General features: G+C 40.5%; 1 protein-coding gene across 1 annotated transcript in view; it reads left to right on the forward strand.

The window, feature by feature from the left end:
* The window catches only part of exoc6b (exocyst complex component 6B), a 128528-nt gene that overhangs the window by 33784 nt on the left and 76392 nt on the right, over nucleotides 1–18352 (forward strand). The window contains 3 exon segments of the mRNA XM_062444951.1: nucleotides 1964–2032; nucleotides 15235–15318; nucleotides 16302–16348. Coding sequence (XP_062300935.1) covers nucleotides 1964–2032; nucleotides 15235–15318; nucleotides 16302–16348 — 200 coding nt within the window.

Raw genomic sequence — 18352 nt, forward strand, 5'->3', positions numbered from 1 at the left:
TCTCGTCAAATCAGAAAAACAGGAAAAAATGACTCAAAAAAACAGGAAAACGTATCTCATTAATTCAGAAAAACAGGAAAATTATCTCATTAATTCAGAAAAACAGGAAAAATATCTCATTAATTCAGAAAAAAAGCTTTTTAAAATAGTTTTTAAGTGAATTTAATAAACTTTCGTAAATTTCAGCTTCTTAAATGTGAATATTTTCAGGTTTCTTTAAGTCTTTTTTGATAGTTAACTGAGGACGTGATCGACCATGACGGACATTTCTCACCACTTTCCGACATAAAACAAATTAAACATCTAATGAATTAATCGATAATGAAAATAATCGTTAGCTGCAGCCGTACTCTAGTTTGTTTTTTAAAGATATTTTTCATTTTAAACAGTCACTAAAAGTCAGCTAAAAGGTTATTAAAGTTCATCAGCCCGATGTTTACAGTCTCAACGCTGAACCACAAAACTTTTGACACACAAAGGATTTTCGACAATGAACTCTTGGAGTCATCCCTCGCGGGCCGTCGTGTTCACACTCAGAGAGAGAGAGAGAGAGAGGGAGAGAGAGAGAGAGAGAGAGGTCTGAACTTGTCACCCTGCCGCTCCCCGTTCTGTTTTAAGGTCCCCGTCGTCCTCTCTTATTGTACGTCCTGTAAACTTGACTCAACCTTCTTCACGGGAAGACCTTGGCTCGAACAAAAGGCGCTGACCCCTCGGTCGCCAGGGGTTACGACCGCGTTGGCGCCGATGCCTTTGGTGATGCCAACCATCGGCATCCCGTCTCCTCACGCCATGCCCCCACCCTCCCCCCCCCTTTTCTTCTTCCCCTTCCCTTCATTTTACAGTCTCATCCCCCATGTGGGTCTTCATCCTATTTTCTTCGCTGTCTTTGTTCTTCGCTTCGTGCTCTTCTTCTTCTTCTTCTTCTTCTTCTTCTTCTTCTTCTTCTTCTTCTTCTTCTTCTTCTTCTTCTTCTTCTTCTTTGTTTTTCTTTCTTTGTGAGCTCCTCTATGCTTTCTGTACTTTACTCTTTCATTTACCTGAATTTCTTCACTTTTCTTATCCTCTATTTTCAAGTCTTCTTCACCTTTTGCCACAAATGTTCAACTCTCTCTGCTATATCTTCTGTCTCTCTTTCCTTTATCTATCCCCCTTTTCTCCTCCTCCTCATTTATTTTTTAATTTATCGCCCTTTAATCTAAACTTTATTCTCCTTCAGCTGTAACTCTCATTCTATTTCTTTCTGCATCCCTTCTTCTTTCGCTCCACCTAGCTTTTCAAGTGGTAAAACTCGCTGTTTGTTCTTATTGTTTTCGGGACTTTGTGTGTGTGTGTGTGTGTGTGTGTGTGTGTGTGTGTGTGTGTGTGTGTGTGTGTGTGTGTGTGTGTGTGTGGTTAAATCAAAGCTGGCATTGTGCTGCTTCTCCTCCAATGATTTTTACAGAAGGAAAACTTTCCAGAGGGCAAGAGGGCACATGTTTTGTTGTGTTTTCTTTTTCTTTTTTTTGGGCGTGTATATGTGTGTGTGTGTGTGTGTGTGTGTGTGTGTGTGTGTGTGTGTGTGTGTGTGTGTGTGTGTGTGTGTGTGTGTGAAAATGGGTAAATTGCCCACTGTGTTGTTCTCCGAGAGACAGAGGATGTGGGAACGGGAGGAAGGAATGGAATGAGGGGATGGTTAGTCAAAGGGATAAATAGAAATTTAAAAGAAGAAAGAAAGAAAGAAAGAAAGAAAGGTTTGAATGACTGGTGACAGTGTCAAACCTTACTTTGTGTTTTTCTTTATATACAGTAATGTTCAAAAGTCTTAGGCCACCATTAGATTTGTTGTTTAACAATGTTATATGTTTCTTCTCTGGTTTTAATGTGTTTTGTTCTCTTTTAAGTTGACATGATGTATAAAAGAAGTTTATAAAGAGAAATAAAGGATGAACTAAACTTTTTATGTATATGTTGTGTCTCTGTTCAGGTTCCAGGAGCTCATGATTTGGTGGATTTCTCACCAGTTTACAGCTGTCTGCATATCTACACTGTGCTGGTGAGTTCATCCTCCTCTCCTCTCCTCTCCTCTCCTCATCCTCTTCTCCTCTCCTCTTCTCCTCTTCTCCTCTCCTCTCCTCTCCTCTTCTCTCCTCTCCTCTCCTCTCCTCTTTTCTCCTCTTCTCTCCTCTCCTCTCCTCTTTTCTCTCCTCGCCTCTCCTCATCCTCTTCTCCTCTCCTCTCCACTCCTCTCCTCTCCTCTTTTCTCCTCTTTTCTCTCCTCTCCTCTCCTCTCCACTCCTCTCCTCTCCACTCCACTCCTCTCCTCTCCTCTTTTCTCCTCTCCCCTCCCCTCCCCTTTCCTCTCCTCTTCTCTCCTCTTTTCTCCTCTTCTCTCCTCTTTCCTTTCCACTCCTCCTCTCTTCTTCCTCCTCCTCTCCTCTCTTCTCTTCTCTTCTCTTCTCTTCTCTTCTCTTCTCTTCTCTTCTCTTCTCTTCTCTTCTCTTCTCTTCTCTCCTCTCCTGTCCTCTCCTCTTTCCGTTCCACTCCTCCTCTCCTCTCCTCTCCTCTCCTCTTTTCTCCTCTTCTCTCCTCTCCTCTCCTCTTTTCTCCTCTCCTCTCCTCTCTTCCTCTCCTCTCCTCTTTTCTCTCCTCTCCTCTCCTCTCCTCTTTTCTCTCCTCTCTTCTTCATCCTCCTCTCCTCCTCTTTCCTCTCTTCTCTTCTCTCCTCTCCTCTCCTCTTTTCTCTCCTCTCCTCTCTTCTTCATCCTCCTCTTCTCCTCTTTCCTCTCTTCTCTTCTCTTCTCTTCTCTTCTCTCCTCTTCTCTTCTCTCCTCTTCTCTTCTCTTCTCTCCTCTCCTCTCCTCTTCTCTTCTCCTCTCTTCTTTTCTCTTCTCCTCTCCTCTTCTCCTCTTTCTTCTCCTCTCCTCTTCTTTCTTCTCTTCTCCTCTCCTCTCCTCTTCTCCTCTTTCTTCTCCTCTCCTCTTCTCTCTTCTCTCTTCTCTTCTCTTCTCTCTTCTCCTCTCTCTTCTCCTCTCCTCTTTCTTTTCCTCTCTCCTCTCCTCTCCTCTCCCCTCTTCTCCTCTTCTCTTCTCCTCTTTCCTTTCCTCTCTCTTCTCTTCTCTCCTCTCCTCTCCTCTTCTCTTCTCCTCTCTTCTTTTCTCTTCTCCTCTCCTCTTCTCCTCTTTCTTCTCCTCTCCTCTTCTTTCTTCTCTTCTCCTCTCCTCTCCTCTTCTCCTCTTTCTTCTCCTCTCCTCTTCTCTCTTCTCTCTTCTCTTCTCTTCTCTCTTCTCCTCTCTCTTCTCCTCTCCTCTTTCTTTTCCTCTCTCCTCTCCTCTCCTCTCCCCTCTTCTCCTCTTCTCTTCTCCTCTTTCCTTTCCTCTCTCTTCTCTTCTCTCCTCTTCTCTCTTCTCTTCTCCTCTCCTCTCCTCTCCTCTTCTCTTCTTTCTTCTCCTCTTCTCTCCTCTTCTCTTCTCTCCTCTTCTCTTCTCCTCTCCTCTCCTCTCCCCTCTTCTCTTCTTCTCTTCTCTCCTCTCCTCTTCTCCTCTTTCCTTTCCTCTCTCCTCTCTTCTCTTCTCTCTTCTCTTCTCTTCTCTCATCTCCTCTCTTCTCTTCTCTTCTCTTCTCTTCTCTCTTCACCTCTCTCTTCTCTTCTCTTCTCTCCTCTTCTCCTCTCCTCTCCCCTCTTCTCTTCTTCTCTTCTCTCCTCTTCTCTTCTCCTCTTTCCTTTCCTCTCTCTTCTCTTCTCTCCTCTCCTCTCCCCTCTTCTCCTCTCCTCTCCTCTTTCCTTTCCACTCCTCCTCTCTTCCTCTCCTCTCCTCTCTTCTTCATCCTCCTCTCCTCTCTTTTCCTCTCCTCTCCTTGTCTCCTCTCCTCTCTTTTCCTCTCCTCTCCTTGTCTCCTCTCCTCTCTTTTCCTCTCCTCTTTATATCCTCTCTTAATTTTCTTTACTTGTCTCCTTCTTTCTTCTCCTCTGTATTTCCTCTCTTCTCCTTTCTCCTCTCCTTATTTTCACAACTTGTCTCCTTCTCTCTTCTCCTTATTTCCTATCCTCTCCTCTCTTTTCCTCTCCTCCAGTCTCCATCACTCTGCATGCTATAACTAACATGTTGTGTGTTGCACATCATGTATCCACTTGGTTTATTTTTATTTTCATCTTTTTTCTCAAGTATAAATAGACAATACAGCTCATGATAGATTTTAAAAAATGTAAAATAATGCGGGATGAACTAGTTGAGTATTTGTGGATTCTGATAGTTCAGCTTTACTTAAGTTAATTATCAGTTAATTGAAGATTTAAAAAAAAAATCAGCTACTTCTGCTTTTGTTTTAATTAATTAATTCATTTCTTAGAGAGAGCACAGAGGACAATAATGGGTGATGTAGTGATCTTCTATTACACTTTACATACTTTTATATCATGATATTGATATATATTGTGATTACACCTGTAATGATGTAATGATGATGTCATGTTTTTGGGGTAATCTAGACTTGTTTGTAGTTATTTAGCAACAATCCTATAACTTCAGTATCATGATAAATCAGGCCTGCACACAATCAACTTCTTTTTCTTTTTTTTTACATCCAGAGATAAAAAGAAAGGTTGTCGTAGAAACGGTGACAGATGACAAAGTCGTGTTGTCTCGTGGAGTTCAGTCCGTCGTCAGACTGCCGCGACCCTGAGGGAGAATTACCATGAGGTTTATGTTCAGAGAGGTTCATGTGATTGTGTAAGATGAGGCCTCCGGCTCGAGCCTGGCTTCACTCCAACCGGGCGGCTGCAGTGTGTGTGTGTGTGTGTGTGTGTGTGTGTGTGTGTGTGTGTGTGTGTGTGTGTGTTGTGTGTGTGTGTGAGAAAGAGAGAGTGTGTGTGTGTGTGTGTGTGTCTCATCTCAGTTAGAGCGAAAGCGACATGGGTGGAGGTGTTGACTGGGCCATGACTGGGTTAGTTGCACATTTGGGGTCTTTGTGTGTGTGTGTGTGTGTGTGTGTGTGTGTGTGTGTGTGTGTGTGTGTAGGCAGGCTCGTAGGGGTTGTGACCGGGCCAGCACGGCCAGAAGGTCGACTGTTTCTGTTGTGTGTGTGTGTGTGTGTGTGTGTGTGTCTGGGGGGCTCTCTGGCAGGGGGACAGGAAGTGTATGAACTTTGACAGGAAGGAGAAAGTGAACGGGCAAAAGAGCGATGGAGGGGAGGGAGCGAGGTTAGAGAAAGGGTAAAAGGGGGTGAGATGATGGAGAACGCAAAGACGAGAGGGGTCGAAAAAAGGTTTGAATAGGTGAGAAAAGGGAAGAATGTGATGATGGAAAGGAGAGGAAGGGACCAAGAGACCCAAGTTGAGGCGAACTTTAGTTTCAGTTCAAGTTTCTTTTTACTTCCTTTTATTTGTGTAAAGTGTCTCCAGTGAGTATGTTGCTCTTTAAATAAAGTACACTTTGAAAATTCACTTTAAAATCATTGCATGTAGAGCTGCGATGAGTTATCCATCAACAGAAAATAGTTTTGAGTCATTTTCTTTTAAAGAATAAAAGCCAAATTTATCAGTTTCCAGCTTCTTAAATGTGAATATATTCTGGTTTTATTTAGTCCTTTATATCAGTAAATTGAGTGATCTCTCATACGTGCCTCATTTGGTTCGGACTTTATGTTTTTTCCGTTTGATCCGAACCAAAATTACACACATGAAACCTTCGCTAGACCTCCAGACCAAATAGTTGAACCTTGATCCGGTGGTGGTCTGTGTTCGGATCAAGCTTCTGGTTCTTTTAGTTTCTACTGTGAATAGATATTTTTGGATGGACTTTTGGACTAATTGCAGGAAGTTCCAATTATCATCTGAACCGGAAAAAGGAAAAATGAGCCGTAGTAGCAGACGGAGAGAAGAGCGGACCAAGTTTTTAATTAAAATATGGTCCAAATACATTGCTGGGAAAAAACTACAGGTATTTTTAGAGAGGATGAATGAAAGAGAGAGAGATGATAGGAGAGAAGAGGAGAGCAACGTCACCTGAAGATGAAGAAACTGCAGCAGCTGTCTACACAGGTGTGCAATGCCATGGACCTGGACGTCATTCTGAGCTCTCGCCATAATAATATTATTATAGAGGAAACAAAATGAAACAGTTCATTCTGTTTTTAAGGCCATCTACAAATGAATCAATGTCAACTACAGTGCGTTTCTGTAATTGTGATGAAACCACTAAGGACTTGATATGAAGCAACATCTCTTATTAAGGTGGTTGAGTCTTCGTCCAGCTTCATCTGGTTTGCTCATAATAATAATAATATTATTATTATTATTATAGTGGCAACGAAATGAAAGAATCTGTTCATTCTTTTTCCTCCATTGATTTAATCCAGCTTACCTGTTGAAGTGACAACACGCTAAAGTCAAACTAAAACTAATATGACAATAAAATGAACCTTTTTTGGACTCTAAAGTGTGAAAAGACCTTAAATATCGTTGAGTTGTGGATTGTTGATCGGGTTTTAAGGGTCCTGTGATCGACATTTATCACCATTTGTTGACATTTAGTGATCCTTTAATATGAAGTAAGAATAAGGAAAGTGGAATTGGTATAAAGAGGTGTGGAACAAGGGAAGATGAGAGCAAAAGGAGGATGATAAGAAAAGGTAGATGGGAGGAAATTAAGAGGATACAAGAGGAGAGAAGTGAAGCGGAAGAGGGGAATTGTAGGTAGTGGTGGGAACAGAGATGACGGAGTGGAAGAAGAAGAAGAAGAAGAAGGGGAAGAGGTGAAATAAAGAGCAAATAAGGAGGAGAGGAGAAAGTGGGGGTGTGAGAAAAAAGGGAAAACTATAATGTTGAAATTGTTGTTGTGATGAGAAGAAATGGAGTGTAACGACACACGACACAGTTTACAGGAAAGAGAGCGATAAGGACGAGAAAAAGAGAGGGGGAGGAAAGGAGGGGGGAGGTCGGCCCGGAGGTTAAAGGAGGTTAAAAACAGGAAGAGAAGAGTGAAAACAACACAGAGAAAGAGAGAGAAAATCCATCGTGTTAGATGAGGAGCTTGATGGATGAGCGAGAGAGAGCGAGAGAGAGCGAGAGAGAGAGAGAGAGAGAGAGAGAGAGCTGATTTGAAAAGAAAGAGATTAAAGGAATGAGGGGAGGGAGAAGGAGTGCGTTGTGTCTCGGGAAGGTGTTGAAAGGTTTGACCTCTTCACCTCCGACGTCGACTTCACTCTGTGTCTCTCTCTCTCACACACACACACACACACACACACACACACTGTTTTATCCATTACAATCTGTGTCGCAGCAGTTTGATTGACAGCTCATTGGGCAGAGACGTTAGATTTACCATTTAGAAAAGAAAAAAAAACCAGAATATCCAACACAGTGTTTGCTGTACTGGATAAAGAGGAGAAGAGGAGGAAGGGAGGAGAGGAGGGGGTCGACTGGAAAATCACACACACACACACACACACACACACACACACACACACACACACACACACACACGGCCTGATTGTTACATGTCCAGAATGACTTGCACCCACACAGGCACGCGCCCGTAACAGCTTCATTTATTTTTCTAGTAAACCTGGACGAGGAATCCCATTTGCAATCAAGACCTCCACTTTGTTCCCGTTGCTTCTATCCTCCTCCTCCTCCTCCTCTTCCTACTCCTCCTCCTCCTCCTTCTTCTCTCTCTCTCTTTCTCTCCTTCTCTTTTTCCATGTTTAAAGTCCATGGTTTTTCCTAGCCGAACAATACTCCTTTTGTTACACTGGTAACTCACACACACACACACACACACACACACACACGTGTCGCACACGCTGAGAGAATGTGGGACGGAGTCGTGATCAATATAAACACGCTGACTGCTGAGCTGGAGGAGAGAAGAGCCCAGTTCATCGTATCATATACTGGTCATACTGGGAGCTGTGAGCTGCACCAGTAATAGTCCAGCTGGAGCTCTCAGAGATATTTTTAGACCGTTTTAATAATCCATGTTTTATGTTTTTTCCTGCTTTTTTCTTCCATTTGTTTCTTTTTCCATCTATTTTTTCTTTTTAGTTTCAGCCCAGTTCATCGTATCATATACTGGTCAAACTGGGAGCTGTAAGCTGCACCAGTAATAGTCCAGCTGGAGCTCACACAGAGATACTTTTAGACTTTTCTCTCTTTTTCTTTTCTCCATTTGTTTCCTCATTTCTTTCATCTTTGCCATTCCTTTTATTTCTTTTTTTCCTTCTATTTTTTCTTTTAGTTTCAGCCCAGTTCATCGTATCGTATACTGGTTAAACTGGGAGCTGTGAGCTGGAACAGTAATAGTCCAGCTGGAGCTCACAGAGATACTTTTAGACTTCTTATAACCTGAGTTTCATGTCTCTTCCTGTTCTTTTCTGTCCTTTATTCCCGTTTTTCCTTCCATCTTTTTCTTTTCTTTTTTTCCTTTCTTATGTTTTAGTTAAATTATAAATCTGGATTTATTTCTCTGTCTTGTTTTCTTTCTCTTGTTTGTTTGCTCACTCGTTTTTTACGCTCCTTCGTTGCGTTTCTTTCTGTTTTCTATTTCTCTTTCTGTCATTCTTTCTATTCTTTCTTTCTTTCTTTCTATCTTTGGTTCTTTTCTTTTCTGCTCTTTTTAGACAGTTGTTTCTTCTTCCATCTCTCTTTTCTATCCTTACCTTTTCTCCATTTGTTTCCTCATTTCTTTATCTTTATCATTCCTTTTATTTCTTTTTTCCTTTTTTTTTCCTTTTCCGTTTTTTACGCTACTTCGTTGCTTTCTTTCTTGTTTTCACTTGTTGTTTCTCTTTCTGTCGTTCTTTCTATCTTTCTTTCTTTCTATCTTTGGTTCTTGCTCTTTTTCTGCTCTTTTTAGACAGTTTTTCATAGTTTTATGTTTCTTCTTCCACCTCTCTTTTCTATCCTTAACTTTTCTCCATTTGTTTCTTCATTTCTTTATCTTTATCATGCCTCTTATTTCTTTTTTCCTTTTTTTTCCTTCTATTTTTTAGTTCATTTTAAATCTGGATTCATTTCTTTGCCTTGTTTTCTTTCTCTTGTTTGTTTGCTCAGTAATTTTTCACGCTCCTCCGTGCGTTCATCTTGTTTTCTGTTGTTTTTTTCTTTGTTGTTTTATCTTTTTATTTTTATTTTCTGTTCTTTATTTCACTGTCTTTCGTTCATTCTTGTTTATTTCTTGATTCCATGATGTTTTTCTTAAGTGTCTTTGCTTTTTAAAATTTGTTTGCATTTCTTTCTGTTTTCTCTTTCTCCTTCATTTCTTTCCTTTCTTTAATTTCTCGTTGTTTTCTCTCTGTCGTCGACTCGTCGGTTTGATTTACCTCATACGGCTTAATTCCTCTGTTTCTTTATGTTTCATCACTTTCTGTTCTTTAATTCTCTCCGGAGCTCCGTGTTTTTCTTTTTCTTTTACAGTCTTTCGCTCTGTTTCTGCTTTTTTCTTCTCTGCACGATCTTTGTGTTTTCTCTCGCTCTCTCTCTTTGCACATCTCTTTCGCCTCTGTTGTTTATGTGGCCTTACAGAGGTCAGAAACACACACACACACAAACACACACACACAATCTCAACCCTGCGTTCTAACCTCCGTACTCTCTCCGAGGGACGGCGAGCACTGTGTAATGAAGAGTTCATGACCATTCGCTGGCCCTCGTCTGTTGAATACACATTGTTCAGCTGAGGGTCAAACTGGGAATTAAAGAAAGAAAGATTAAAAAAAAGAGAGAGAGAAAAGTTTTGTCACCTCAAAACATCAAAAAGTACAAAACACGATCTAGATCTTTAACAGCGAGGTTCACATTTCTAACGTCCACTTTATTGTTTGTGATGTTTTCAATGGACATTGTTCGGCCAAGATTAAAGAATTAATGAACTTAGATGTGTTTCAATGCAGAACTCTCCCTCTAGATCTTTATTTTTAACATACTGCACTTTATTTCTTGTATTATATTTTTGAATAGCCATTGTTTTAGTTGAGGGTATCAACAATTTGCGGAGAATTTGCAAGAAACAGAAGCAACATAAAGACGTCAAAGTCGAAGTTTCTGATTAACACAGATCAATCGAAGCTTTAATGTAACTATTTGCAGCATCAGCGTTGGTGGAAACCTGCAGTAGAGCCTAAACATACTGTAAGGTGGAGGTGTGGAAGTGACATGAACACATAAGAAAAACCTAAATACACATAAAGATATAAGTGCAACATCTGTATAATATAATATAAAGAATATAAACACATTTTACACATAAAGATCAGTTTACTCGTCTTTTTCAGGCAGCATTCGTGCTAGATCTGTCTCAATAGTTATCAACTTATAATGTCTATATATCAAGTTATCATATCATACATGGATGTGAACCTTGATTATTTTTTACTTTTCACATTAGCAGCTAAGAGGCTATTCATGTCACATTGGCTAAGCAGCTACTTACTTAACGTTGCCCTGCTTTGCATCATTACGCTATTATATCATCATTATTACATCAGTGGTATAAAATGATCTTTAAATGGCAATAATATTGTTTATCGTGATTGTTTCTGAGACAATATATCGTCTAATAAAAGTTAACCCCGTTTCCATTAAGGAGTTTCCGGGTAAAATTTAGGAGGCTGTAACTTTACAACCTCCTCTCACTTGGACCTCTCAGCTACTGGACTCTGGAGGTGACGTAATCATTCTGCAACAGTTTCAGTCGTCGCGTGTTCGCTTTGACCGTACTATCACCAAGGCGACACGAGTATACCCAATCAGCACTGAGTCAACCTCAAACCACAGTTCCTGCAGTGGAAGCGGCCCTGTAGTTATCCTGACAGGCCTAATTGGTGCAGCCTAAAAATACTGTGAAGAGGCGACGAAGTGACATGAACACATGATAAGAAAAAACCTTTTGGATAAATGCATATTTATATACAGAGAATGCAACATCAATTTTACACATAAAGGTCAGTTTATTCATTGTGAGAGCTGCTAGTCAGTTAAATGATGATATTGTGTGCATGATGAGAAGTTTAGGATCTAAAGTCAGCATATTTCATCTTCTGGTGATTCGATTTCAACTATCTTATTTAAAATCTGTCTCTTATGAATCCCTTAACTTTACTGAAGTGCAAGTTTAAAAAGCTTTAGTATCATTTTAACTGAATGGGTGGATGTGGCTCAGGAGGTAGAGCGGTCGTCCTCCAATTGGAAGATTGGCGGTTCGATTCCCGGCTCCTCCAGTCCACATGTCGATGTATCCTTGGGCAAGACACTTAACCCCAAAATTGCTCCCGGTGTATGAATGTGTATAAATGATTAGCTTCCCCTGATGTGCAGGTTGGCACCCTGCGTGGTAGCACCCTGCGTGGTATGAATGTGTGTGAATGGGGTGAATGAGATGTAGTGTAAAGTGCTTTGAGTGGTCGTAAAGACTAGAAAGGCGCTATATAAGTACAGTCCATTTGAATGCCCAGAAAATATGCTAGAAAACTAAATATTTGAGTTAATGTAATCACAATAGACGAAGCTTAGACAGTATCTCATGTGAATAATTACTTCGTTGATATCTATTGTGATAGATTACGCAATTCACCACTATAATTTAAAACTGGTGAGACGATCCTGCCTCAGTGCAACACGAGAGGAAGCCACTGAAGCTCTGAACACATTATTACAGTTATTACTATTGGCTCACACTTCCAGTTGAGATGTTTTTATGAGCAGTTTCTGTCATCTAGAAGTCAAGAAGTAAACCGCACGTATCGGTTCAATGAATTACCACTTAGCACCCAGACCTGCCTTCTAATAAGTGAACATGGCGTCAAGAAATCCCGACTGATGAACACATGAAACCGCCGGTGATGACTCAGCAATACAGCAGGAATGCAGCATAGTGTGACGTTAAGATGGTTGTCATGTTGAGTAACAGATTAAACACGCAGGTTAAAGTAACTTAAGGGTGTAATGAACTTCAAGAAAATCCAATGACGACTAATTGGGCTGCAGGAGGGAGCGAGAGCTGTGGAATCCTATTGGTCGATGGGTGAGGTAGAGATAGAAAACCTTTTGGAGCTTTTCCACTATACAGTTCTAGCACTACTCGATTCAACTCGACTTGACTTTTTTTTTTTTGCGTTTCCACTAGGGATAATAATAATAATAATAATAATAATGCATTATATTTAAAGGCGCCTTTCAAAGCACTCAAGGACACCTTACAAGGCACAAAAACACAACAACAGTACATCAAACAATATAAATCAGGTAACATTTAGTGCAAAGATAAAGAATGAATATGAATGTGACTATAAAGTGCATCATTACAATAAATAAACAAGAACGTGATGCATAGTTAGTGTGAGACAGAGTATGCCACTCTGAATAAGTGCGTTTTCAGGCGGGATTTAAAGGTGGAAACAGAGTCCGAAGTGCAAATGTCTGGTGGGAGAGAGTTCCAAAGGCGGGGGGCAGATCGGCTGAAAGCTCTTGACCCCATGATGGTAGTTAAGTTGGTAGATGGGGCAAAGAGCTGGTTGGCGGAGGAGGATCGGAGAGTTCGGGAAGGTGTGTAGATGTGAATCAGTTCCGAGAGATATGATGGTGCCAGGTTGTGAAGGATCTCAGGGGATAGTACCTGGTACCTGGTACTTTTTTAGTACCTGCTCTGCCGATGGTTCCAAGCAACCGAGCCGATACTCAATGTGACGTCAACAGACTGCCGGCCACCGATTGGCCAGAGAGTTGTCGCTGGAAGAGTCATGAGCCGTCCCACACAAGAATCAAACTCGGCATTTTTAAATACCGGCAGCAGCGTTATACAACAGCTATACGGCTCAATGTTCTTGCTTTGTGTGAGACAGAAAGGAGGTACTATAGTAATGGAAAAGGTCTGTCCTGGAACCGTGTCGAGTCCAGCCGAGTAGTGCTAGAACCGTATAGTGGAAAAGCTCCATTAGACTATATAGAGAGAGCGTGGGTTGGATGTGAGTACTTCATTTGATACCCATCATGTGAATAGAAACATTACATTACTCCTACATATTATCTAAATGATTTGATTTTTACACAAATGCATTTTTAAAGTCTTCAAATTATTAATATTTGTTAATCGAAGAACGTTTGTGTTGATCAGCTGTGAGCAATACCCCATAAATAGTCATATTTTGTAGCTCTGCGCAAAAAGGATCAATTGATGGGAGACGTTTCGATGCTTCTTAGTATCGATTTATTTCATTCGATACTTTAAAGGTATTGAGTATTGATACCCAGCTCTAGATGTAAGATAACTAACGATTATCATCATTATCGATTAAACCGTCGATTGTTTTCTTGATTTATCAGGTAGTTGTTTGGTGGAAAAATGTCGATCACAGTTCACACAACCCAAAGATATTCAGTTTATTGTCTGAGACGAGTAAATACACCTTTAAAATGTTCACATTTTAGAAGCTGGATTATCAAAAGTTGACAACTAATCGATTAATTAAGATGACAACAGGAAGTGATGACCTTATTAACAATGTCACATGTCAAACATATCTCAAAAAGACCCAAGTTTGATTGATTGTTTAACACTAACGGGATATCGACAGGTTCACTGAAGAAGCAACGTCACTATAAAACACAGAGTGAGTGTTTTTCTCCTTTAGTTAGAAAAACACAGCGGCCGGTTTGTTAAAGTCTATTTTTATTCTTGTATCTTTCCTCCTATCATAGTGATAGAAGATGCTGGTCACCACACACATGTTCACATATAGAGTAATGTGTGTGTGTGTGTGTGTGTGTGTGTGTGTGTGTGTGTGTGTGTGTGTGTGTGTGTGTGTGTGTGTGTGTGTGTGTGTGTGTGTGTGTAAGGGGGCATGTTATGTTATCTACAGTCCTGTGCTTTTATCTGTGAGCTCACCGAGGACTGTGGGTCCTGGTTTAAGCCTTAGATAGTCTACAAGTCTCACACACACACACACACACACACACACACACACACACACACACACACACACACACACACACACACACACACACACACTGACACAGATACAGATAAGAGAGAGCTTCTGTGTAATGGAAAGAGATACGACAGTGGTCAAGTTTAGAGAGCTCATGTTGTGTTTTTAGTTTGATGTCTGACCAGAGACGCCAACCCAAACTGAACAGCAACCAGTTTTAGTCATCAGAGACACACACACACACACACACACACACACACACACACACACACACACACACACACACACACACACACACACTCATGACCTTATCTCAACTTTCCCATCGTTCAGTGGCTCTAACCTTTTGGTTTTATACCTCATTAAACCCCCCGCCCCCCCGCCCGTCCCCTCCTCCTCCTGAAATCAGTAACAGCCTCAAAACAAGCTGAAGCGTTTGGCTGCCTGCTTCTCTATTGTCAGCGATAGAAAGCGCAGCGTCACTCTCAGTTCGGAGCCGCACATTAACTTTTTTCCAGTTCGGGCTGAGTGAGCTTGACGTTGTGAAGCTGACAGCTTTGAGAAGGTTCTGAGCGGAAATGTAGAGAATAGAGGATTCAAGATGAACAGAGATGGATTTGGCTTTTCATTTTTGTGATTTGCCGATCCTTTAAGTCATAAAAACGTCTTTATTAGTGATGTGAAATCCTAATAATTGAACATTAAATACATTATAGATACCTTAAGTAGTGAAAACTGATGAAAGAGGGGAAAAAATAAAGCAACTTCAGTTCTCAAAGCTTGTTTTTCTAGTAGATGTAATGTTAGTATGATTGATCAGTTTCTCAATAAAAGTAGTAAAATGTCTTTATTAGTGATGTGAAAGTGTAACTTTTGGGCCATGAGTTAATTATTGATACCATAAGCAGTTAAAACTGAACTTTATATGGTTTTAACATATATATTTAACTAGTAGAGTATTATTTAGTTAATATAATGCTAGTATAATTAATTAATCAGCAGTTGGTGTTTTATTTTTTTTAATTTTTTTGCAGTTGTTGCTTTAATATCCAACAAAAATCAACACAAAAAAATGAAAGTAAATGGAGAATATTGTATTTAACTTCATGTATCATCTGTATTTGTTTTCTTTTTCAACCTATTTACAGTTTCTGGATATCTTGACTGATTTTCACTTAGAACAAATGGTTTTATCAGCTTTGTTTCATCACTTAAAACTTTATATTTATACATAATTCAAGGCGCTGCTATAACGTTGTTGATGAATTTGTCTTTCTTCCCCTCACCTCACCTCACCTCCACACACCAGTCTTAACTCTTAATTTGTGTTTTTAGGGTTTGCGTGATGTGTTTGAGAACTACTACAGAAAGCAGCGGAGGAAACAGGCTCGCCTCGTGCTGCAGCCGCACTCTAACATGGTACGACCTGCACACCTTCACCTGGGACTGCTGGTCTATGCACACACTCCTCACTACACACTCTTAACTACACACTCCTTACTACACACTCCTGACTACACACTCCTGACCACACACTCCTAACTACACACTCCTCACTACACATTCCTGACTACACACTCCTAACCACACACTCCTGACTACACACTCCTAACTACACACTCCTGACTACACACTCCTAACTACACACACACTTCCCTTTAATCTATAACTTATTTTTCTTTCTACAGTTATGAATATTGAACAAATTAAAGGTTTTAACGTTTAAATTGTGTCAAAAACGGATTAATTTTAGCTTTAAATTACTGTTTTTAACCCTCCTGTTGTCCTCGAGTCAAGGAAGGAAGGGAGGAAGGAAGGGAGGAAGGAAGGAAAGGAGGAGGAAGGGAGGAAGGAAGGAAAGGAGGAGGAAGGGAGGAAGGAAGAAGGAAGGAAGGAAGGGAGGGAGGGAGGGAGGGAGGGAGGGAGGAAAGGAGGAAAGGAGAGAAGGGAGGGAGGGAGGGAATGAAGGAAGGAGGGAAGGAAAGAAGGAGGGAGGGAGGGAAGAAGGACAGAGGAAAGAAGGCAGGAAGGAAGGTAGGAGGGAGGGAGAAAGGAAAAGAGGAAAGAAGGGAGGAAGGAAGGAAAGAAGGACACAGGAAGGGAGGAAGGAAGGAAAGAGAGAGAGAAGGAGGGAGGAAGGACAGACGGAAGGTAGGAAGGGAGGAAAGAAGGAAGGAAGGAAGGGAGGAAAGGAAAGAACAGTCAAAACAGACGGGGTGAATTTGACCCGGGAGGAGGACATGAAGGTTAATGTTAGAAGCCAGTTTCTCATTTTTAGGATTCAGAATTCAAGATTTTTATAATTATGTTGCATTTTTTTTTGTCCTTTTGCTGTTGGACTTTTTCTTCCTCCTTCTCTCTATCTTTGTTTTCTTCCTTTTTTTTTTTTTTTACCTTTCTAGCACGAAACTCTGGAAGGATACAGGCGGTACTTCAATCAGATTGTCGGGTAAGTCAAGTCTGTTCATCTCTTCCTCCGTCACTCCATCCGTTCATCTCTTCCTCCGTCACTCCATCCGTTCATCTCTTCCTCCGTCACTCCATCCGTTCATCTCTTCCTCCGTCACTCCATCCCTTCATCTCTTCCTCCGTCACTCCATCCCTTCTTCACCTTTTCATCCACATTTCCTGCTTTTTTTCTTTTCAACTCAATCAAAAGTAGATTAAGTTGAATGAAAACATCTTTTTGGGGTAAATATTTTTCAAAAATTGGAGTAACAAAAAATGTATGGAGGATGTTTGTCTATCTTTCCACTCTTCCCTTCTATCCATCCATCCATCCATCCATCCATCCATCCGCCCATTGTATGCTGTCTGTGTTACTTGGCAGAAGACGGAAAGCAAACATCTCTCTGTTTAGCGACACCTCATTTCATTTCATCTGAGTGACTTCTGACCATTTGACATCTTTTCATCTCTCCTTCTCTCCCCTCTCTGCCCACACACTCTCTCTCCTCTCCTCCCCTCCTTTCTTACTTTTCCTCTCATCCATCACTCCATCCAATTCTCTACGTCTCATTCACACACACACACACACATAGTTGCAGAGTGGTGACGATTGATAGAGTGTGTGTGATGGTTGGTTGGCTTATTACTGTTATTCCTTCTGTCTGTCTGACTGGAGCAGACGCTTCTATAAACATCATCGAGGCTGGACACTGACACACACACACACACACACACACACACACACACACACACACACACACACACACACACACACACACACACACACACACACACTCAGGCCTGTTATTCCCATTTGAAGTGTCGGAAAGTGCCATCCCATGTCTGTTGCATCTCTTATCCGTCAATTAATGTATCTGTTGTGTTCATTGAGGAGGAAAACCATCACATTTAATCTCTCAATAACATCTGCAGAGCTCATTTTAAAGTCTTTTTTCATTCATTAAACCTTTTATTTACAACCCCAATTCAAAAAAAAAGTTGGGGCGCTGTGTTGAAATGAAAATAAAAACAGAATGAAATGATTTGTAAATCTCATGAACCCATATTTTATTCACAATAGAACATAGACAAGATATCAAATGTTTAAAAGTGAAGTATTTACTATTTAATGAAAAGTATTTACTCATTTTAAGATTTGATGGGGGGAAACAAACGACTGGAAAAGTAAGCGGTACTAAAAAAGAAACAGCTGGAGGGACATTTAGCAGCTAATTAGGTTAAATGGCAACAAGTCCGTAACATGATTGGTTATGAAAAGAGCATCTTAGAGAGGCGGAGTCTCTCAGAAGTGAAGATGGGAAGAAGTTCACCAATCTGTGAAAAGCTGTGGAACAATTTCACAATAATGCTCAATGCAAAATGGCGAAGATTTTGAATATCTCATCATTTGCAGTACTTAATATCATCATCTTCTCCTGATTCTGAGACAGTTGCCATCAGAAGAAAGTCTTTTAATATCAATAAAAAAATTTTAAATAAAAATTAAAGGTTCATATAACCAAAGTCGAATATGATAGTTTAGATCAGTCACTTTTATTAAAGCCAACATCTGGGAAAGAAGTGAGATGGAGCAAGAAACACAAGCAGAAAGGTGATTGTACAGGTTTTACATTCATTTTCAGAGTTAAACTAAACTTATTTGGAAGAGTAAACGGTAACATTTAATCACCATTCAGATCAGTAATAACAAGGTTTTTTATTGAAGCCAACATCTGGAAAGACAGTGGGATTAGTAAAGTGAGAAGGGACAAAAAAACTCCAGCAGTCAGATGATTATACAGGTTTTAAACATACTTGCATTGTTAAACTAAACTTATTTGGAAGAGAAACTGGTCAAATTAAAGGGTTATCATGTAACCTGTGTGGAATTTGATAGTTTCGGCCAACATTCAGATCAGTTATAACAAGGTTTTTATTGAAGCCAACATCTGGGAACACAGTGGGATTAGTAAAGTGAGAAGGGACAAAAAACTCCAGCAGCCAG

Source organism: Scomber scombrus, chromosome 23, assembly GCF_963691925.1.
Source record: "Scomber scombrus chromosome 23, fScoSco1.1, whole genome shotgun sequence".
Lineage (NCBI taxonomy): Eukaryota > Metazoa > Chordata > Actinopteri > Scombriformes > Scombridae > Scomber > Scomber scombrus.